At 44.7% G+C, this 23,634-nt stretch overlaps 1 protein-coding gene across 1 annotated transcript in view; it reads right to left on the bottom strand.

The window, feature by feature from the left end:
• TNR (tenascin R) overlaps positions 1-23,634 on the bottom strand; it is a 78,057-nt gene that overhangs the window by 5,520 nt on the left and 48,903 nt on the right. Inside the window, exons 14-19 of the mRNA XM_060088560.1 lie at positions 21,626-21,769; positions 20,947-21,077; positions 19,919-20,051; positions 6,587-6,738; positions 5,065-5,161; positions 308-469 (exon numbers count right to left, since the gene is read on the bottom strand). Of these exons, the coding sequence (XP_059944543.1) occupies positions 308-469; positions 5,065-5,161; positions 6,587-6,738; positions 19,919-20,051; positions 20,947-21,077; positions 21,626-21,769 (819 nt within the window). The remainder of the gene's footprint in view (positions 1-307; positions 470-5,064; positions 5,162-6,586; positions 6,739-19,918; positions 20,052-20,946; positions 21,078-21,625; positions 21,770-23,634) is intronic.

Below are 23,634 nucleotides of genomic sequence, written 5' to 3'. Positions count from 1 at the left end.
CTCACATTGTACTTTTTGGGGTTAACTTTAAAAGCACTTTGGCTCTATTTATCACATTTTTTTTCCTGACTGCTCTGTGAACTAGGACAGGCATCATTATTAAGATTTTCCAGATGAGGAAACTGAAGTCCTGCGAAATTGATTTCAGGTCACCTGAGTGGTGAGGGGCAGCATGGACCAGAGGCAGTGCGCCAGCCCTCTGCCCTCCTCCTTGGCTAGCGGGGAATTCTGCAGCTCAGGCCTAGAACGTGGGGCCCGGTCCTGCTGCACGCCCACTGTTCTCGGGGGCTGCTCGGGGCCAAGGTACCTGCGGTGCCGTTGTAGCCTTCTATGCGGAGTTTGTACAGGCTTCTGCTGCCCTCGACAGAGAACTTGTCGTAGTAGGCGAAGGCGGCGTCCTGGCCGTCACGCATGTCCACGCGCAGCTCGTAGCGGCCCTGGGACGTGATCCAATGTATGTTGTCCAGCCCTGTGGAGAAGAGCAGAGAACGCAGTCAGCCTGGCCTTAGTGGCTTTGGAAATGGGAAGCAAAATGTGACTGTGGCCTCAAAACAGATGTTGTGGGAAAGAGGAGGGGTACTGGGATTGCTTTTGCCTTCAGTCCTTCCCAGGTTGTTATCAAACAGACCCTACCAGACTGAATTTCCTCCTGCAAAAAGACCAGACCAGTTCTGCTGATGAGTTCCCACCGCAGGTCAGCTCAGGGGTCCTACCATCTAGTCATGACCCAGTACCGGACACGCCCCTGAGCCTCAGGATTCCGGGCCCTGTCCCCCGCCACCTCCCACTCCAAACCATGATGTTAGTTGAAGATGACAAGAGGCATCACATGGGTGTGAATTCTTTGGTGTGAGTGATAGGAAGCAAGAAGTAGAAACACTGATCAGAGTAATTCACAGTAGGCCCTCGGGGTCCAGGATGTCCTACCATCTCCTAGGAGCCTGGAAGGGGCTTCCGTCCACCTTTAATTACACTGCCCCTTGTTCTCTCAGCCTCCAGCCCTCCTGAGGCTCCCATAACTGGGTCAGAGAATATTGTCACCTGTCTCCTAACTCCAGTTCTTTTCTCTCTAATCTACTTGCTATATCTTGCACTGCTACGTCTTCACTCGTCTTTCTGGGCAGTTACCCTCCCTCACCCACTCTCTCCTTGGCTTCTAAGCTTCCCAGGCCTTGGTCTAATAGATTCTTGTAAGGTGCAGACCCCGTGAGTCCAGAGTTAGGCAGAGCCCAGCTCTTCCTTGGTGATATTTTCTCATATGTATTTTCTTGTCTCTCTGCCGTGGATGGCTGTGCTATGGGACTTTCTGATTTTGACTACCTGCCCAGACTTTGAACAACTCCCCTTGCATTGCTGGTGATCTTTGAGTCCTCCTGATTTCTACCTGGTTACTGAACTGGGGTCCTCATGCTTTACTGTGACATTTGATATCTATCAGAGTACACCATGACTTAGAATAAAAAAATTTGCAGAGATGGAAGGGAATCTAGAGATTACTTAGGCTAGTCTCTTTGTGTTGTGGAAAAGGAGGCTGAAGTCCAGAGAAGTGAAATGACTGGCTGAGGGTCACCTCGATCTTTCTGTTTCCCTATCCTATTTGAGAGTTCAAGCTTTATGTTAGTTATATGTTGAAAGCTGTTTGCTATTTGCTGTGTGCTGGGTTACTGTTACCTTAGGGTTGTGCTTGTGTGGATATGGCGGATCCTGGCGGTGCCCTGCCCGGATGCCCTTTATTTTTTTATTTTGTACTGTTATTATTTTGAAGAAGGGAGATGTTACAGCATATTTTCTAGTATAAGATGTATAGGGGAAAATTCAATGAAGAAGTAGAGAGAAGAGAGAATTGTCAGAGGGGGAAAAATGGTCCTTCAAAGGCATGTCGAAATAGGAGCCAACACCCATCTGCAGAGTTTGGTTAGATCACAGTCCAGATGCCCTTTAATTGGACAGTGGACATAGCCCCCAGCTGCTAACAACTCACAGCTGCCTCCTTCTTGGATCATTGCCCTTGACCGAACAGGAGTTGCTCTACTCTGGAAGTTACCTGCTCCCTCCCCCATGCCTTGGGGCAGACCTCTATCAATACCTGATGTGGAGGTACCAAATCCCAGCCCCCTTGCCCCATTGGGGACCAATCTGAGGAGCAATTCATGCTCCAGAGCTTCCCTGAGGATAAGACTGAAGCTAATCTCCCACCAAGATCACACATTTTCCCCCCTGCTCTATGCTATTTCCCTCATTCCCCTTCTGAGAGCGCTCCCCTGATAAATCACTTGAACAAGCATCCCTGTCTCAGGCTTTGCTCCTAGGGAACCCAACTTACAACATAAACCATGGGTCAGAGTGTTACCCCTAACCTGAGTATTGTCACCGAACTACACATCAGGCCGTGCTTCTATTTAAGAGCCCTCCCCGGCTCCCTATCACCTATGGCATTGAGTCAAACCTTCTCTTCCCCACTTCAGGTACCACAACATGCCTTTGTTCAACACACCTTACCTCATTTTCTTCTTTCCCTGAGCTGCATCTTTGCTCTACTTGGATGGTTTTTCCATTGTCCCGTTTGCACATGTCAAAAGGATCCCTGCCTTCCCTCTTTTCTTGTGTGCTTCCCTCCTGCATTCTTCTTACTCATCCCTCAATGCCTTCTCCAGGAAGCTGACTCTTCCTTCTCTGAATATCCGCAGGCTTCTTGTCAGTAGCTCATAGATTAGTACAGTGTTTCCCAATGTGGGAGGGCATCTCTGATGATATGAGAAGTATTTGGGGAATAAGGACTAAATAACTTTGAACATGTAGGGAGAAAGATATTTCCAAATTCTCTCTTTTTCTTAATAGATTAAGGGGAAACCTTAACCCTGATCCTAACGGTAAGTCTCAGTTTGGATCTTGTACTTTGTGGTTTATACCCAACACTTTCTAATCTCCATTTTTAGTACCACCAACACAGCAACAACTGGCATTTAATAATATATATACTGTTTTCTTTTCATTGCATTTAGTTTTGAGACTCCTTTTTATTTATGGCACATGATGACTACTAGCTTTCCATTTTTGGCACTGCTGTAAAGTTTCTTTCACACAACAGTAGATTTCTTTAAAAAAACAAGCGAGATATAGAAAATTCAAGTGCGTGATAGTTCAGATATTTCCCAGATATGGTAAAAATTGTGAACATGGTGTACCGTAGCTGAGGTTTGGGAAACATGAACACTGTCTGCTATGGGTGCATTGATTCCTGTGCTTTATACTTATCTCCCAAACTGTTTGTAAACTCCTAGACGGTAAGGATATTTTCCTATTTACTTGACTTCTCTTTCAATGTTTTTATGTGATTTTTACCTTATATTTTTTATTATGTTCAACAGCAAATACAGATCTGGGCATCTAATAGGCACTCAATAAATTCTTATCAATTGATTGATTGATTGATTGATTGTTATCTACACTTTAGGTACCTACTATGCCCAGCCACTGTGATAGATAATGAGGTTAAAAATGAATATGGTTTGGTCCCAGCCCTGAAAGAAGTTTACATAGTATAGTCAAGAGAGACAGAAAGGAAAATGGACACTGACTTGGACCACAGAAGAGAAAGTAGCTAATTCTCCCACAGGCAAAGGGTGAGAAAAATGGGTAGGATAGGTCCTATGGAGGAAGAAGAGGTTAGCTGGGCCTTTGAATATGCACAGAGCACAGCAAGGTGTATGGGGGAGGGGGAGAGTTGGATGGCAGAGCGTTCCTTGCAGAGGAAACATTAGTGATTGTAAGGGTTTGGCGTTTGGGGTGGGGAGGGATAAACTGGGAGTTTGGGATTAACAGATACACACTACTATATATAAATAGATAAACAACAGGACTTACTTATAGCACAGGGAACTATATTCAATATCTTGTAATAACCTATAATGGAAAAGAATCTTAAAAAGTATGTGTGTGTATATATATATACATATATATATATATATATATATATATATATGTATATATATATGTAAAACTGAGTCACTTTGCTCTACACCTGAAACATTGTAAATCAACTATACTTCCATAAAAAAAGGGCTTGGGGTCTGGTGTTGGTTGGGGGGTGCAGGGAAGAGGAGCAGTGCTCTTGGTGGTGGGGCGCAGGCCCAAGACGAGGGCCTTGTACCACAGCCAAGGTGTTTAGTCTTCACGTGCTGGTGATGGGGAGTGGCTTAAAAGCTCTACATATGGGGTTAGCCGTTGCTCAGATTTTGGCGTGAGGGAGATGATTCTCCTGGCCATGTGGACAATGGGTGGTCCAGGAGGCAGGAAGGCCAGTGAGGGGTTGTTATATGAGCGTCCAGGAGAAAGATGTTGAGGCTAAGCAGGATAGTGACAGGGGAGAGAGAGAGGAGGCCACGAATACAGAACACAATTATCCACCTTTCCCCTGTCTCCCTTTATAATCACTGTGAAAATCCAACCAAGAGGGAGATGCAGGGAAAAATAAATTGACTGCTCTCTAGGATTGGCTCCACTGCCATCTGCCTGGGTCATGTGTGTGTTTACCTTCTCACACCAGTTCAGTTCTCAATCTACACCTCCTGCTTGTGTCAGACCTCTAGGAAATTGCGGGTCACCTCTAATGTCATTTTCATTTTTTCCCCTCCCGTCCCAAGTCAGTAATAACATTCTTCCAAGGACCTAGAGCCGAGTGACTGCCTCATTTCTCTTCTGACCTGCAGGCTGGCTGGCTGGTGCCTGGCTTCTGAGAGATGACCAGCCATCCTGTTGCTCCCTTTGCCCCCTCCCCTCACCAGGCAGCTCTCTCCCTTTGTAAAAGTTGCCTCATGTCAAGACCCATCAGCATAAGAGACTATTAATGAGGATGGGAAGAGACGGAGCAAAGAGGAAAACACCACAAGATAGAAACAGATCAATAGTGGAGCCTAACAGAGCAAGAGGTACTGAAAGCAATTCACGAGCTGTCGGCTTCTCAAGGGACACAGGGTTTCTGATAATCCCAGATGGACACAGAAAGGAGAAAGATGGACAGAGAGCCGGAGCTGCATTCCAAGGGAAACAAAAAGGAGGCGTTACCCAGCCAAAACTCATCCTCCAGGTTCCCGAAGCCAACGCGGTACTCAGCCCATTTCCGGAAAAAATCAGTTTGGCCATTCTGCCGCCTCTGGAATACCTGTGAAGAGAAAGAGGGGAAATGAAGAAAATGCTAAGGAAAATAAACTCTAACGAGTAAAACTGCTATAACTGGGTTTTATATCTGCAGTGACAAAGATTCTCAGATAAGCCACCACTGCAGTACGGAGCTTGGTATTTGCACAGCAGTCGTAGGAGATGCTCAGAGCCCTTCTCTGATGCGCAGGGGCGCTTGATGAATGGGCCAGGGTGTAATGTTGACACTTATTTGCACCCCTGCAATGCAGAAAGTATATGAAGCCCCCAACTAGTCAAGGGAAATAGGCTTGGCTCTCAAATTAATCTTTTTGCACCACAGAATGCAGTAGAAAGCATTTCTCACCAAAAGAATGGGACCAACTTCAGATCAGCTAGGAACTGTCATCATCCTATTTCAGGCAAAGCCATTGCATATCATTCACTTTCCGAGCTGTTTAAGTGCTAATTTCATTTACCCTCCAATACATCAGCCTCGACTTCAATTTCCAATTATGCTTTAAGAAGAAGGCACAAATATGTCAGAAACATAAAAGAAAATGCTTCCCAAGAGTGGCTGTTACGAGCACAGCCACCATGTAACTCCATTCAACAACTATCCATTTTGCACTGTGAAAAATCCAGCGCTGTGTGTTGGTGCTAGAGGAGGGATCCGCAGGAGGAGGGTGGGTGGAGGGGCTGGGTTTCCATCTGCCCTGACTGAGCTAATGCTGCTCTGCTTTCAGGCCAGGCTGCCGGAACTCGCCCACCTGCGTAGTGGCCTGTACTGATGTGTGAGGCCATTCTCCAGGCTGTCCTTCCTCTTCTCTCTGTACTGCCCTATCAGACATGGGAGGAGGGTGGTGACAGGAAATGGTGTCTCTCTTTTCCCCACCACTTCTCCTCCCTGAAGGCTATGACAGCTCTGGGGAAGAACCAGAGAGGCCAGGGAAGGATGGGGACAGGGGTGGCCTTTGTAACTAGAGGGGGCTATCCGGGTTCTGCCCCTCATCTGCCATATGCAATTCTCCAATAGAAAGATCCTAATCATCTCCCCATAGAGACTCACCTCCTCCTGCAGGGGACTCATCTCCTCTATTTCTTTATTATTTCCACAGTCTTCATCAGGCAAGACCCTTGGGCCTCTCTGAGCCACTACTCCCTTTCCCTCCTGCATGAACTATCCCCACAGAAGGAGCAGTTTTCCTGGGGCTCCCTCACTGGGCTGGGCCACTGCAGTCTCGGTATTCTTATTCCTTCCTCTGCCTCACCAAACCTATGGGCTGCTGGGCAAGGCCCTGAGGACAATGCAAAGCCCCAGGTTGGGCATGAGGGGAGTGGGTGAAAGGATGGCCAGAGGATGGTGAAGTGTGGATGGATGGGTGCTGAGCCAGGTGGACTGAAGCATCAATGATGCTGGTGGGCATGGAGAACAGCCGCAGGTACTCACAATCCAGCCACCCCCGTCGGTCGTCATATCGCAGTACACCTGTAACTTCCGGCTTAGCTCTCCATTGAGGAAGATGGTGTAAACCCCGCTCAGAGTGTCTCCATTCATCAAATGCTGGGCACAGTCTTGAGGATGAGGGAAGACCCGGCCCCCTGCACAAGAAAAGAGGCAATTTCCGGAAAGAGTCCTTCCTCCCACTATGCATAAGAGCCCCTTGGATCAGAGAACAGTTTAGAAGTTCTCACGGTACTTCATCAAGAGCTGTAAGGAATCCTCACTGAATCTGTGTATGAATCTTGCATTCCCTCTTTTCAACTGATGTTGGATTTATCAGACAGTACACAGTTTTACGGGATCTGAGGACCAAAGAGCTGTGTTCACTGTGTGGCTGCCCCGTTCTCCTACTTGTTTAGCTTAGGCAAATAGCCTGACTTCCTGGCATCATCTTTTTTATCAGAAAGATGGGGATAATAAAAAAAGTCCTCCACCAAGGGTGAAGGTATGTTAATGTACCTAGTAATTGGTTACTTAGGCGATGATTACAGAAGCATGGAGCACAATAAAACACTGCAGAGTCCACCCTTCAAAAGAACAAGAGGGATAAAGCACAGCTGTCCCCCGTCTTCACAGCAGCCAGTAAGGAATGCCCAAACAAGCTTAGCGTTAGCAAGAAGATGGATATCTATTCCTCCTGCAAAATAATCTCCTGATTGCACTTAATCAAATGGCCGTGTTTTACAGTTCAGTTTAAGCTTAAGGAGAGGGCAGAGGAAATAAATTGCTGCTCATCTTTCAGAGAGAACAGCCCTATTTGTAGAACAATATCTAATTAGCTGAAAGAAAAGCTTAAATCATGTGTCTTGAGGAGCTTAGCTTCAGGGCAGATTTTAATGTTTAACAGGCAAGCCAGAAAGCAGAGGTCCCATAGGAGGAGCTGTACTGGGCTGCAGGAGCTGATGGAGCAAGTTAAAGGCAGAGCTTGGCACGGGAGGAAAAGTGGTTTGGGTGTTCTGTAAATATATGACCTCTGGGTCAATGGAAAGTGTGGTGCAGTTGATGTGGTTCTGCATCCTTGAAGGGTAGCAGAGCTAGGAAGAGAGGTGGGGTAGGGACTTCATGGGACCTACAGTGCCTCCTAGTGGTAGAACTCATGCACTGCAGGTGTGACAGAGGGGCCCCTTGGAGTCAGCCGGTGGGCCAGAGCAAGTGGCAGCATAATGCCACACAAGGGAGGTAACATAGCAACCTCACTGAAGCATCCTGTTAGGGGTTCGGTAGACTTTATTCAAGGCCCCTCTCGGAGATGTGTTAACTCCTCTTGCACAAGGACTGTCCAGCTTGCTTCCACACCATGGTCAAGGGTCGCTCGCATTTAAGGTAGTTTAGAACAAGGCACCGCCTGCTTCAGGCATACACCAGGGAATAACAATATATTCCTATAGAACTAGTATTTTACCAAGTGTGCTTTTACTTCCATTTAATTCTTGCAAGAAACGCAAGAGGAAGGCAGATTGTTATAGATTGAAGTCTTACTTTACAGGGAAGGAAACTGTACTCAGAAAGATCGCATGACTTCCTCCATTCACTTGAACTCAAGTTTTCAGACCCCGAGTCAAGTGCTTCTTGAACTCTACTAAAGCAGGGGATATAACATATGATACCGTTTACTGGATCTATATCTGTCCAGATAGCAAATGATTAACTAAAATCTATATTTATCTTATAAGCATATAAAGCCCCAGAGGTTAAAGTTACCTCAAAAAGTTCTATGTTCACATTGAATATCTTAACCCTCTCAAAATGTATTTCCTTAATAGCTGCAGAAAAGCTCTTAACTTTCATCTCCAGCCTGTCCTAGATCTCGGTAGAGTTCCTGATCCCACCTGTTCCTAGAGGGTCCAATTACGTTTCAGGGGTAGGTGTGGGTGAGTGCCTTCTCTCTCCCTGTTGCTTTGGGAGCACAGTGATTATTTCCTGGCTTCCAGGCCATTCTCTAGTGGATCTTTGAAGCAACCATCCTGTCTGCCTTCCTTTCTCCCCTCTTTTCTCACTGCCTGAGTTTCTCATTTTAGATCAATACAAAACATGCTTGGTCTTCAGCTCACTCCTACCTTATGCGCTAATAGCCCTTTCTCCTGAATCAACTCAGCACCTTAAAGGGGCCAGAACCCCAAATTTCTTCCCAACGTCCAACATGTCCCCCACAGAACATCTTCTCCTAAACCTCAAAACGACAACCTCATCCAAATACATGTACAAAACCAAATGAAACTTTAGAACAGACAAATCAATAATCTTATACAGGCTTCTTCACATTGATAAGATCAATTATTTAATTTTTCTGTTACAGATACTTTCAAAAGGCTCAAACATGTTAGTTGCTTTAAAGGTAGAACTACCAAAAACAAATATAGGAAAATGAGATGGTTTGCTCTGGAGGAGAGAAGTTTTTAAATATCTGAAGGGTGGTCATATGCCATGTGTAAAATAGGTAGCCAGTGGGAACCTGCTGTATAGTGCAGGGAGCTCAGCTCTGTGCTCCGTGGTGACCAAGATGGGTGGGATGGGGGAGGGTGGGAGGTCCAAGAGGGAGGGGATATATGTACACACATAGCTGATTCACTTCACTGTACAGCAGAAACTAACACAACATTGTAAAGCAACTGTACCTGAATAAAAAACATTTTTTTTTTAAACAGGGATCCATTTTTATAAAGTCAGGAAACGGGAATAAAATCAACTTAAGAAAAAATTGTGAACTAAGGAGTGTCAGAAGTTCTGATGGGGGCTTCCCTGGTGGCGCAGTGGTTGAGAGTCCACCTGCCGATGCAGGGGACACGGGTTCGTGCCCCGGTCCGGGAAGATCTCATATGCCGTGGAGCGGCCAGGCCCGTGAGCCATGGCCGCTGAGCCTGCGTGTCTGGAGCCTGTGCTCTGCAACGGGAGAGGCCACAACAGTGAGAGGCCCGCGTACCATAAAAAAAAAAAAAAGTTCTGACAGGATGAAGGTCTCAGAGTGCACCTTGGGAGAGGAGAGGGGTCGTGTTTTCTTCCTTCTGAGCCTTCACATTGGACTGGTCGGTGGAGGCACTCACCAGATGTGTGTGGGACTGATTCATAGTTGCTGGGTGTGCTTGCCTTACCTTTGACAAATGGCAAGGCCACCTGGTGGTTTAGAGATTCCACTTATCATAATTTAGTCTGTGGCATTAATGGAAAGATAATCAAAAGCATTTTTCTTATGCAGAATATCCGCAGTGGCAATATTCACATCTTGGGAACTTGGAGACAACATTTATCGTGAAACCACCCTTCTCCACCCGCCTCCGACCCTTAAGACTGTAAAAGTTTTACCTCATACCACCAATCCATGATTGGTTTTGTTTGTTCTTCTTTCCCTAGTTTCTTAGGTGTAAGGTTAGATTGTTTATTTGAGGTGTTTATTGAGGTAGGATTGTATTGCTATAACCTTCCCCTTTGAACTGCTTTTGCTGCATCCCATAGGTTTTGGATCATTGTGTTTTCATTGTCCTTTGGCTGCGTTGGGTCTTTGTTGCTGTGCACAGGCTTCTCATTGCTGTGGCTTCTCTTGTGGCGGAGCACAGGCTCTAGGCGCACGGGCTCAGTTGTTGTGGCTCACAGGCTCTAGAACACAGGCTCAGTAGTTGTGGTGCACGGGCTTAGTCTCTAGGTATGTTTTGATTTCCTCTTTGATTTCTTCAGTGGTCTCTTGGTTATTTAGTAACGTATTGTTTAGCCTCCATATGTTTGTGTTTTTTACGTTTTTTTCCCTGTCATTTATTTCTAATCTCATAGCGTTGTGGTTGGAAAAGATCTTTGATATGATTTCAAATTTCTTAATTTTACCAAGGCTTGATTTGTGATCCAAGATGTGATCTATCCTGGAGAATGTTCCATGTGCACTTGAGACGAAAGTGTAATCTGCTGTTTTTGGATGGAATGTCCTATAAATATCAATTAAATCTATCTGGTCTATTGTGTCATTTAAGGCTTTTGTTTCCTTATTACTTTTCTGTCTGGATGATCTGTCCATTGGTGTAAGTGAGGTGTTAAAGTCCCCTACTATTATTGTGTTACTATAGATATCCTCTTTTATATGTTAGCATTTGCCTTATGTATTGAGGTGCTCCTAATTTGGGTGTACATATATATGTATTTATAATTGTTCTATCTTCTTGGATTGATCCCTTGCTCATTATTTAGTGTCCTTCCTTGTCTCTTGTAACAGTATTTTAAAGTCTATTTTATCTGATATGAGTATTGCTACTCCAGCTTTCTTTTGATTTCTATTTGCATGGAATATCCTTTTGCATCCCCTCACTTTCAGTCTGTATGTGTCCCTAGGTCTGAAGTGGGTCTCTTGTAGACAACATATGTATGGGTCTTGTTTTTGTATCCATTCAGCAAGCCTGTGTCTTTTGGCTGGAGCATTTAATGCATTCACATTTAAGGTAATTATCAATATGTATATTCCTATTACCATTTTCTTAATTGTTTTGGGTTTGTTTTTATAGGTCCTTTTCTTCTCTTGTGTTTCCCACTTAGAGAAATTCCTTTAGCATTTGCTGTAGAGCTGGTTTGGTGGTGCTGAATTCTCTTAGCTTTTGCTTGTCTGTAAAGCTTTTGATTTCTCCATCAAATCTGAATGAGATCCTTGCCAGGTAGAGTAATTTTGGTTGTAGATTCTTCCCTTTCATCACTTTAAATATATTGTGCCACTCCCTTCTGTCTTGGAGAGTTTCTGCCGAGAAATCAGCTGTCAACATTATGGGAGTTCTCTTGTATGTTATTTGTCATTTTTCCCTGTTGCTTTTAATAAGTTTTCTTTGTCTTTAATTTTGTTCAATTTGATTACTATGTGTCTCGGCATGTTTCTCCTTGGGTTTATCCCACCTGGGACTCTCTGTGCTTCCTGGACTTGGGTGGCTATTTCCTTTCCTATGTTAGGGAAGTTTTCAACTATAATCTCTTCAAATATTTTCTTGGGTCCTTTCTCTCTCTCTTCTCCTTCTGGAACACCTATAATGCGAATGTTGGTGCGTTTAATGTTGTCCCAGAGGTCTGTTATGCTGTCTTCACTTCTTTTCATTCTGTTTTCTTTATTTTGTTCTGCTGCAGTGAATTCCGTCAGTCTGTCTTCCAGGTCACTTATCTGTTCTTCTGCCTCAGTTATTCTGCTATTGATTCCTTCTAGTGTATCTTTCATTTCATTTATTGTATTGTTCATCTCTGTTTGTTTGTTGTTTAATTCTTCTAGGTGTTTCTTCTTTAATACTTCTAGGTCTTTGTTAAACATTTCTTGCATCTTCTCGATCTTTGCCTCCATTCTTTTTCCGAGGTCCTGGATCATCTTCACTATCATTATTCTGAATTCATTTTCTGGAAGGCTGCCTACCTCCACTTCATTTAGTTCTTTTTTTCTGGGGTTTTATCTTGTTCCTTCATCTAGTACATCGTCCTCTGCCTTTTCATTTTGTCTATATTTCTGTGAATGTGGTTTTCATTCCACAGACTGCAGGATTGTAGTTCTTCTTGCTTCTGCTGTCTGCCCTCTGGTGGATGAGGCTATTTAAGAGGCTTATGCAAGCTTCCTGATGGGAGGGACTGGTGATGGGTAGAGCTGGGTGTTGCTCTGGTAGACAGAGCTCAGTAAAACTTTAATCTGCTTGTCTGCTGATGGGTGGGGCTGAGTTCTCTCCCTGTTGGTTGTTTGGCCTGAGGCGACCCAGCACTGGAAGCTACAGGCTCTTTGGTGGGACTAATGGCGGACTCCAGGAGGGCTCATGCCAAGGAGTTCTTCCCAGAGCTTCTGCTGCCAGTGTCCTTGTCCCTTGATGAGCCACAGCCACGCCCTGCTTCTGCAGGAGACCCTTCAACACTAGCTGGTAGATCTGGTTCAGTCTCCTATGGGGTCATTGCTCCTTCCCCCTTGGTCCTGATGTGCACAGTACTTTGAGTATGCCCTCCAAGAGTGGAGTCTCTGTTTCCCCCTGTCCAGTCTAAGTCCTGCAAGCAAATCCCGCTAGCCTTCTAAGTCTGATTCTCTGGGAATCCTCCTCCCGTTGCCGAAACCCGAGATTGGGAAGCCTGACGTGGGGCTCAGAACCTTCAATCCAGTGGGTGGACTTCTGTGGTAAAATTGTTCTCCAGTTTGTGAGTCACCCACCCAGCAGTTATGGGATTTGATTTTATTGTGATTGCGCCCCTCCTACCATCTCATTGTGGCTTCTCCTTTGTCTTTGGATGTGGGGTATCTTTCGTGGTGAGTTCCAGTGTCTTCCTGTAGATGATTGTTCAGAGTTAGTTGTGGTTCCACTGCTCTCGCAAGAGGGACTGAGAGCATGTCCTTCTACTCTGCCATCTTGAACTATTTTCCTGGCTTTCTTTTAATCTGTTGAATATGGCAAAGTTATTCCTCCCTCGAGTTGTAGTAATTACTCTTCTCTAGGCTTGGAATGCTTTTCTTGTGTGATTCACTCTCATCTTTCAACTCCTGGCTGAAATGTCTCAGCTCAAAGAGAGGCCTTTCCTGACCACCCTAGTTGAGGCCAGGGTCTGCGATGAGGGGAGATAGTGGCAAGTGAGTCCCAGTGCAGAGGCAGGAATTTGAATGAAGCCTGGATCAGACCCACTTGCTTATCTTGGAGAGCCTCCCAAAGAGGCAGGAGGCAATTGGGATGCCCCCTGGGGACATAGATGTTGGTGGCAGGCATTTTGGGGAGCTTGTCCTACAACAAGGACACTGGTGCTGGCAAGTGCCATTTTGGAATCCTCCTTCTAGCCTATTAGCACCAGGGGCTTACCTGCCCACCAGTGGTTTAGCACTAGCCTCATATCCCCTGGACTACACAGGTAGCCTTGCCAGAGCCTGGCCCTGTCCACCATGGGCCAGCAACTGCCACATGGGTCAAGACCAGGCAGCCAACCAGGCCAGAGGCCTGTCCCACCTACGAGCATACCTACAATAGTCAGCCCTGCCACAACAGAAGGGCCCACACAGCACACCTAGGGGGAACTTCTAGAGTATATAGCTCTGATGACCAGAGAGCAGTGTGCTGCTGGGCCCCATAGGACGTCTCCTATATAAGGCTACCGATCCGAGATGGGGAAACATAACTGACTTACTTAATATGTAGAAATAAAAATAGAGAATGAGGCAAAATGAGAAGACATAGGAATATGTTCCAATGAAAGAACAAGACAAAACCTCAAAAGAACTAAACAAAGTGGAGATAAGCAATCTACCCAGTAGAGTTCAAAGTAACAATCATAAAGATGGTTGATGAACTCAGGAGAAGAATGAATGAATGCAGTGAGGAGTTTGACAAAGAGTTAGAAAATATAAAGAAGACCCAAACAGAACTAAAGAATACAATAACTGAATTTTAAAAAAACAACACTAAAAGAAATCAACCGTGGATTAGATGATACAGAGGAACAGATCAGAGAACTGGAAGACAGAGTAGTGGAAATTACCCAAGCTGAACAGAAAAAAGAAAAATAACTTAAGAAAATGAGGATAGTTTAAGAGACCTCTGGAACAACATTAAGTGTACTAACATTCACGTTATTGGGGTCCCAGAAGGAGAAGAGAGAGAAAAGGGGGCACAGAACTTATTTGAAGAAATAATAGCTGAAAACTTTCCTAACCTGGGAAAGGAAAGAGACATCCAAGTTCAGGAAGGACAGGGTCCCAAACAAGATGAGCCCAAAGATCCACATCAAGACACTTTATAATTAAAATGGCAAAAATTAAAGAGAAAGAATTTTAAAAGCAGCAAGTGAAAAGCAACTAGTTTCATACAAGGGGACTCCTGTGAGACTTTCAGCTGACTTTTCAGTAGAAGCTTTTCAGGCCAGAGGGTGTAGCATGATATATTCAAAGTGATAAAAGGAAAGAACCTACAACCATAGTCTACCCAGCAGGCCTATCTTACTGATTTGAAGGAGAGATAAAGAATTTTATGGACAAACAAAAGCTAAAAGAGTTCAGCACCACTAAACTGGCATTACAGGACATGTTAAGAGACTTCTTTAAGTGGAAAGGAAAAGACCATTATCAGAAACATGAAAATTATGAAAGGAAAAATCTCACTGGTAAAGGCAAACATACAGTAAAGGTAGTAGATCAACCACTTATAAAGCTAGTAGGAAGTTTAAAAGTCAAAAGTAGTAAAATCACCTATATTCACAATAAGTAGTTAAGGGATACACAAAACAAAAAGATGTAGAATATGATGTCAAAAACATTAAATGTTGGGGGAGGTTAAAAAAACACAATGTAGTGTTGGCAAAAGAACAGAAAAATAGAGCATGGAATAGAATAGGAGTTCAGAGAGAGAGCCATGTATATATGGGAATTTAATATACAGTACAGCACCACGAATCAATGGAGAATAGATGGACTATTCAGTAGAAGATGCTGAGGAAATTGGCTCACTGTATCCCTACTTAATACTGTGTACAAAATAGACTAGATATAAAAATAAATCCAGTAAGTTAATAGAAGGATATATAGAAAAATATGTTTGTGTCCTACAGGCAAGGGAAATATTTTTTTAAGAAAGACTTCAAAAGTTCAAATAATAATAGCTAATACTTATCTAGCACAGGAACCCTGATGGACAAAGGAGAAGGTGGGCCTCTCCTTTTAGGGGTTTGCTTGTCTCAGTGAAGTTTACTCAGAACTGTTTACTCAGCTCTACTCAGAGCTGTTTCTAAGTAGTGGAGCGGAGAGAAGCCCCTTCAGTTCCCTACTCCGGTGTGGGGATGTGTGGCATATATAGGAGTAGATCGCAATGAATAGTGGTCATCAGGATTTCCTTGCCCATTGATAACTATGTGGACTTGCATGATCCACCATCTGTTGTTCCAGAACCTAGGGTTTGCCCATTTTCCTTAATTTTCACAACCTCAAAAACTGAAGCTTGTGTTAGAGTACACTCTCGGAGTTTTCCTTAAAAGCCCCAGAGATCAGCTCAGCCTGGCTTTGGAAGAGCAGGGACAGAAGCAAAGGCACTAAAGAAAACTTCTCATTACCCATCTCTGGGTGCTTCACTAAAATGATTGTCTTCGCTTAACCTCAAGGTCAAGACAACCAGTTTTATTGTGTTCACTGTCTCAGAGGACAAGCTTTAGTGAGCGCCTTGTTTGCTTCTTATAGTATTAAAATAGACAATGAAATTGGCTTCTCAGAAGATCATTTCACAAAGTCCCTGTTGCTCTGCGGGGAATATTTTTTCCTCATTTATATTCATGTCTCTAAAAGACAAATAGACCTTGAATGAAATTTCAGGTGACAGTAAATTATAAATAATGTGTCCATATTTTTTTTCTCTTCCATACTACTTGTATTTAATTCCCCCCAGAGTCTTGTGCAAACACCAGAGACAAGAGGACAGGAAGCTATTAACATGACGGAAAGAATGAAATGGGCTTATGTTATGGGCAGGAATGCAACAAGGGGAGACATCTTGATCAAAGGAGTTTTTTGAGGTTTTGTGGGAGCCAGTTCTTCCCTTTTGTAGCTCTCTCTTTTATTTTTATTTTATTTTTTTTGAACATCTCAACTTTTTTCTAGACCCTTAAGTAGGCATCTGCTTGAAATGAGTCTCTTTACTTGGCCCACCCAGGACAAGATGAGGGCTTGTCAATGGATGGAGGCCACTTTGGGGTCCAGCTTTAAGCTCTTTTGTTCCCTAACACAGCATAAAAAATGCTTAGAAAGATCAGCTGAGATCAGCCTGTCCTAAGAATAGGATGCTGCTAAGTGGAAAGCTCAGGTACTGTCAGTGAAGTCAGAAAGGATGCCAGTTATTAGAATGAAATTAGCCTCTAAATCCATCAGCCCTGGTTTGCCATAACATAGAATGCTCTGGTGTTCCTCAGCCCTCTTGCCCAGCAGGAGTGATTCATGGGGTTCAGGCCAGCAGGCCTCCAATCTTTCGAGTAAGTGAAGGTACTCTGCTCTTTGTTTTTGTTTCTTTCCCTTTCTCTCTCTCTCTCTCTCTCTCTCTCTCTCTCTCTCTCTCTCTCTCTCTCTCTCTCTCTTTTAAGCAAGTGACAGGATCCTGCAGATGGAGCTTGCAGGGTACACTATGTGGCTTCGGAGGTGTGAGGGGAATAAGCACTGGTCCTGATGGAGGGGCAGGAAGAGGATGGTTTGGGATGTGCTGAGTGTTGGGGGTGCTCAGAGAAGAGCAGAATCAGACCTGAGGGGCTGCTGCCCCAACCTCTCTTCCCAGAGGAGGCCCACTCTCAGGGCATCTCTGGGATGAGAAACACCTGGGCGCCCAGGTGACGGAGGCCTTTCTTTTCCCAGACTCCTTGTAAAGGAGTCTAGCTCATGCCACCTATCAAGTAAACCCCAATCCTTCTCTTCTTGAGAACATCTCCACCCCCATACTTAGGAAGCTGGTACCCTTGTACTCTCTTCTTCTTTAATAAAATTTGCTTTTTTGGTGGGGGAATTGGAAGATGGGGGTAGAAAAGGGGGAGGGCGTGGCACAGGCAATGAGGACTCATTAATATTGACATGCAAATGACTCTGTAGGCTTTGTGTAATTTATTCAGGGAAATTTGCATGTGGGGTGGCAGAAAGAGCCTGCAATCCGAGGGACGCTGGGCAGCATACTCTGCAGGCAGTACCTTTTTGCCTGTGTCTTCCTTTTGAAGGATACTGAGAATCCTCTCCTCCTAGAGCTCTCTTTAACCAGAAACCCCTCTTCTGTGCTCTGCAGCTGGGATTTAACTATTCCACTCAACCACCATTTATTATGTCTGCTATGTGCCAGGCTTTGTGCAACGTGATGTCACATGCATTACTTCTGTCCCTGAACTTTTCATTCTCTAACTGGTCATTTCAGGGGTTTCTGATAAATCTCCAAGACAAAGCCAGCAGGGTTTGGTATGCATCAGTGATTGAGATTTAAATTTGAGCTTTCCAGTAAAAGTCTGTGAAAACTTCTAAACGTGGACCCATCTTTGCCATGTACCACTGTAGTTGTAGTAGCAAGTCCTTCTCTGATTCCCCAAACTGCTTGGAGCAACTCAGGCAGTAACTTACATTGATGGTACAGGCAAGTGGGCTCTTCAGTGTTCTCCTTTCCGAGGGGTATTGGTCATGCTGCAGTCGCCCAGTGTCAGTTGAAGTCTCATACAAACAAACGAAGAAATACCTAAATACATCCTGATGGTCCCCCTGTGCTGTCCTCCTAACAAAGCCACTACCCTGGTCTCTTCCCCAGATTTCCACGAATTCACGTTTTTTCCACGATTTCAACCCTCTGTTTATTGGATCTTGCTGGGCCCCCAGCTGGATTTGGGATTCCAACTGTTGTACACCCGCTGGGGGCAGCTTCATCTAAGAGAGGCCAGCGGTGGGCACAGAAGCTGGCATACTTTTACAGCCCAGGCGGACCTGGAGCAAGGCACAGCTGCAAGATACTGCAGAAACCTCAGGCATATTGTCATCCTACTCACAACCACTAGCTGTGGCATTACCAGGATGGGAATTGAAAGCTCATACTACACTGAGCAAGCCTTGAAACCCATGGATTTTTGGAATGAAATGATTAGTTTAGACCTAATAAATATGCAGATCAGAGGCTCTGTTTATGCTTCTGTCATCTGTATTCTTTTTAGGGGAAGGAGAATTTTAATTCAGTGAAAAAGCTCCAATCCATGGGTCTTAGAGTGGTGGCTTGGGAAAGGAAACCCTAGAGGACCCTTTAATTAACCTGTGAATGTGCAGGGAAGAGCTTTGCCAAGAAGAGGGTGATGCCTTGGTTCTGAGATAAGATACCCCTAGAAAGGTCATGGAGGGTGAGCGTAACTGACTTCAGCCCATAAAAGAGGTCAAGTGTCCTCCAAATTCCACTTGTCAAGGACCCATCTTGGATTCATGTCTTGGTTGTGTGAGCAAGGTTTATTTTTATTTTTTAATAAAAAATTGTTTTTCTGATTAATGTGCTCACTGTCAACACTTTGCAAGATATTGAAAAATATAAAACAGAAAGAAAAAGGGGACTCATTCATAATCTCACTACCCTAAAGAATCACTAGCGATGTTTTAATGTATTTGATCCAGTGTCCTGCTTTGTTATTCAGAACAAGTCTAGTGGGGGAGGCACCTGGGTAGGGATGGGGGAATTTCTGTCACCTCTCTCTGGTGATGGGAGGATGGGCTCTGGGGTGTGGACAGCAATCCAATCGTCCTGGTGCTCTAAGATGGCAGGCAGAAGTGTGTCTAGAGATAAGGAACATGCCTACACTTGCCCAACACTGTGTAGAGCCAACCCCCTCCGAATATGGGAGGGGGAGAGAATTCAAGGTCTGGACTGGGCAGTCCCACATTACAGACTGTAGAGAAGTACCGTGGGAAGTGTTAGAAAGGGTTGTTAACAGCACAGACCCCAGAGGCAGAACAAATGGGGGTCAATCCCAGGTCTCCTACTTGAGAGCTATGGGATCTTGGGTGAGTTACCCCACCTCTCTGTGGCCCGATTTCTTCATCTGTAAATAAGGATACTAGAACATACCTCATAGGCTGTCATGAGAATTAAATAGTACACGTAATGCAGTTAGAACAGCAGTGCCTGTCAGATAGCCCTCAAAGGTCAGGTGTTAGTTTATTTCCTGTTATACACATTAGGACACCCTTATCCCTTAAGGGCATTTCCAGTATCTTCTGCTGATACTTAAATGAGGGAAGGCAGGAAGAATGCTGGATTTAGAAGGAGAAGACCTTGGTTCAAGTTCTGACCCAGCCACTTACTACCATGTAAGTTATTTGATCTCCATGAACCTGAGTTTCATCATCTGAGATGAAATGGGGATAATAAGGCCCTTCTCACCAGTTGTTATAAGGATGAGTTGAGACCATAGAAATGCAAAAGTGCTTTGTGTGTGGAGAAGAACCACAGTTTTAATATTGGGGCTTTACTCCTGTGACTTTTACTAGGTGAATCTGATTACAGGCAGCAGAGGAAGGAAGGAGGGAAGGACAAACTGTGCTGGAAAGACCCTTGCAGAAAATCTCAACAGGAGCCTGCTCTCTTACTTGGTGCATTTAGTTGGTGCAGGTGGACCAGGACTTTGCACTGCTGGTTCCTGTGGTTGCCTTGGTAGTGAGAGGTTCCTGGCAGGGCCTTGGAAGGCAGGAGTGGAGGGAATAATTATTTTCCTTTGCAGGAAGAGGCAGTTGAGTTTCTCTGATGGGCTCCTCCCTGGTCAAGTCTCAGCAGAGGTAGCCAAGGAGCCAGACGCCATGCAGGGGAGGAGAAGGCATCAGAGCAGCAGGAAATCTCTCACCTGTGGTGAAGGCAGTGGAGGTGATGCTGCTCCGCTCGGTGTCCTGGGCCGCCTGCAGGAGCACCGTGTAGTCTGTGCTCTCAGACAGGCCCTCCAGTCGGATCCACGTGTCCTCCGCATCCACAATCAGCTCCTGCGGGATAAGCGGAGGAGGGAGGTGGAAGGGGGTGAACAGAGGGGTCACCATGGAGGGCAGTGGGGAAGGGAAGTTCAGGCCCCAAGGCCGGTATTGCAGTGGCCATTTTTATCCTCTCCATCCCACATTATGTAAGAAGGAAACCGTTCCAATAAGCAGGGAAAAAACAGCTCCTGTGTGAGACTGAGGCCAGCTCCTATCTCACGGATGCACACTGGGAGACACTTAGGCCCGGGATTATTGAACCCAGTGGTTTTCGGATTGCACAGGGCCTCCTGGAGCCCTGAGGATGCAGGAACCTAGGCTTCCCTCTTCCACATCCAACAGACTAGCTCTACTTAAATCTATTCTGTGTATTTGGCTTCTGAATATGATTTCACTTTTAAAAAGGATTCCACTGTTAACTGACAACCAGTGCTCTAGGTGAGCTGTTTCAACTGGTCACCTAAAACCGAAATTTGTCATGTCTACTGTGGGCTATATAGATGTAGCCTTTATAATGCTTATCTAGAGGCATATGAGACTGTCCAATTTGGTATCCCGCTCATATTTGCTTGGCCCTGTTAGTGAAAAACCGTTCCAATACTGTGTACTTATATTGGCTTGGAAGCTGGTGCGTCATCATATTGGTCGCGTCACCACAACTAAGTGAAGTTGCAGGGTAGATGCCCCCATTACCTAGAGAAGAAACTGAGGCTCAGAGAGGTTGAGTGCTTTGCCTCAACTTGTATGGAGAGTAATAGTGGAGGCAAGACTAGCACCCAAATCGCTGGCTTGCAGATGAGGGCTCTTTCCTCAATAGCACGCTAGGTATCCATAGTGGCAAACCTAGCTTGTTCCCTTGTGGATTGCTGGACAGCAGCGGTCTTTCACCCTTCCAGAAAAACCTCACCTTGCGGCTTCCATCAGTGGATTTGTAGGTCAAGATGTAATTCTCAGTCTCTGCTCTGGGAGGCTGCCAGGAGATCAGGGCACTTTGTCTGGTGACTTCACTCGCTGTCAGCTTTGCAGGAGCATCCAGGACTGCAGAGAGGAGAAAATTCCAGTAGTACCTGCCCCTCTATCTCCTTCCTCTTTGATTCCAGGCATGTAGATCAGTCTGTCTATCTATGTGGTCTCTGGGCTGCTCACATGCTAACCCCAGTTCTAGCTTGGACAGGAGCATAAAAGGCACTCCTGGGTCAGAAGATAATCGTCATGTCATGATCATTGAACATATAACATTCCCACATCTATACCTTTGTCTACTGTTCTCCTGGCCGTGACCGTACCCAGCACCTCCCTCCCCAATATTAAGCCCTTTAACATCTATCAGATTTTTCCGGGCCAGATGCATTCTCAGTACTGGCCTCTGTTGGCCTGGTTCTACTGCTGTCAGCCAGACCCAGGAAGAGAGCTGCAACTCACTTTCACTGGCATTTGGGCTGCAGTTAACTAAAATAAGAACAGCTCATAGCTGCATTGTCCAAAACCTATAGACTATAATCTAGTCGAGCACATGGAAACTGATCATTTTCAGGATCAACAAAAGCCTCCCAGGATACTAGATGTGTAGCTGACCATGTACTCACGGGTAGAGAAGTTGGTGCTGATCGTGCCACTGGTGAGAGGCCCACTGGCGGCATACATAGTGACGGTATAGTGGGTCCTAGGAAGCAGGTCAACAAGCTGGAATTCCTCACTGTCTCCATCAACCAGGATGGTCTCTCCAGCAGCTGAAATCAGATGGTTATGGATAAGGAATGAATAAGGCTCTTCAACTTAGGAAAGACCTATCAAATCCAAAGGCATTTCATAAAGATGCAATATTAGAGAATTTGGGAAAAAATCTTTTAGAGGTTATTGAGCTTAGCATTTTATTCCATACAAAGCTCCCCTCTCATCTTGCTTTGCATCTTAATTGAGAAATTATTTGGAGGCCAAATTGTCTTTTGTATAACTTCTACTCGGGTCTCTGGAGTTACAAGAATAAACCAAATCCTTTGTCTACCTGACCTCTTCCTGCCCCCCACCCTTCCTAGTCAAGTCTTCTCTCTTCTAGACTGAGAAAATTCAGCTCCCAATTCCCATTATATGTATGTGATGATTCTAAAACTGTCACAATCCTGGCTACCTTTCTCTAAACGAGTAGCAGTCTATCAGTGTCCCTGCTGAAATACAAAACTCAGAAGAGAATTGAAAACAATCATTGAGATTGTTTCATTACAATACATTGTAATGTCAGTACATTGTCAGTTTTCATTGTACTGACAGTGAAAGAAACAGGGTCAGTCTCTGCTTCTATTTGTGCCAATTATGTATATTAATCCATAGGTTTTGAGACAGTCATGGGATATTGTTATCACATGCTGAGATTATTATTCATCAGAGATCTTGTTTATAACCCACTCCCCTGCCTTACCTTGTGTAGTTGATTTTTTGCACCCATGGGAAGAGCTTTGCATTCATTTCTACTGCATTTTGCCTTGTTGACTGAGTTTTGGGCCACTGTTTCAGTTTATTAAAATGTATGTGAATTTGGCTTCTATTGTTCACAGTTTTGCCTTTTGGAAGAGCTCACATAATGGCTCTATTTCTTTAATATCTTCCTTTGCATATGCTGCCAACAGTCAGCTCCCCAGCCGCATTAACTACAGCAGTTCCTCAAACTCCCCACTCTCTCTCTCCATACAGGGTACTGTTTTTCTTGGAATGCCCCTTCTTCTCCTATTCTCTTTGTCTTTAACTTTATCTAAGATCTGCCTTCTTTCTTCCCCTCAACACCTTCATCCCAAATCACAGTGGCCCATCAGAGGTGGCACACTGGTGTTTTGTGCTTGCCCAAATCATGACACTGCCCACGTTGGATTGTAAGTCTTTACTTGTCTGCATCATCACCAGAAGTGAGTTCTGCAAAGACAAAAACTCATGTTTGGTCTCTGAATCATTATAGCCTTAGAGAGTGCTTGGCACATGGGAGGGCAGCAAAAGTAGTTGTTGAATGAATGGAAATTAATGGCTAGGATGGAGCTCTGTGCTTCGTATCTGTGAGCAGGTGCATCTGACTGCCTTAAGGGAATAATGGAGATAGTGTTAAACTAAGGCTTAAAGGATGGGTTTACTAGGCAGATAAGTAGGGAGAGCGTTTCCTGGTAGAGGAAAGAGCATGTGCACGGTGGTTTGAGAAGGCAGGTGAGAATTAAGAAATGCAGGGTCATAATGTGCAAGGAGGAGTGGTAGGGGTTGAAGTGGCTTTTGCATGCACACAGGGAGGTTAGGATGTATCCATAGTAATGATACTCATTCTCTGAGGAGGGTCAATCATTCAATCAGCTATGTAACTCCAAATGTGGTCCACCATGTATTTTTCCATCTAAGTGGTAAGTGGGTCTTTTTAATGCCTTGCTGAGATACTAATGTGCTCTCAGACTTGCCAATTAAAAAAAAGGACATAAAGTGGTTTTGGTAAAACTCATGCTTAGTGAACCTGTGCTGGTATGTAGTAATCACTGATTCCCTTCCAGCTTATTTAATAGTCTGTTTTGGTTTTTACTTTCCCAAGCTTTGACAATCAGTTTACTTTTCAGCTTACAGAATTGAC

The sequence above is a fragment of the Mesoplodon densirostris genome, chromosome 2 (assembly GCF_025265405.1).
Source record: "Mesoplodon densirostris isolate mMesDen1 chromosome 2, mMesDen1 primary haplotype, whole genome shotgun sequence".
Classification (NCBI taxonomy): domain Eukaryota; kingdom Metazoa; phylum Chordata; class Mammalia; order Artiodactyla; family Ziphiidae; genus Mesoplodon; species Mesoplodon densirostris.
This window is presented reverse-complemented; position numbering and strand designations above follow the sequence as displayed.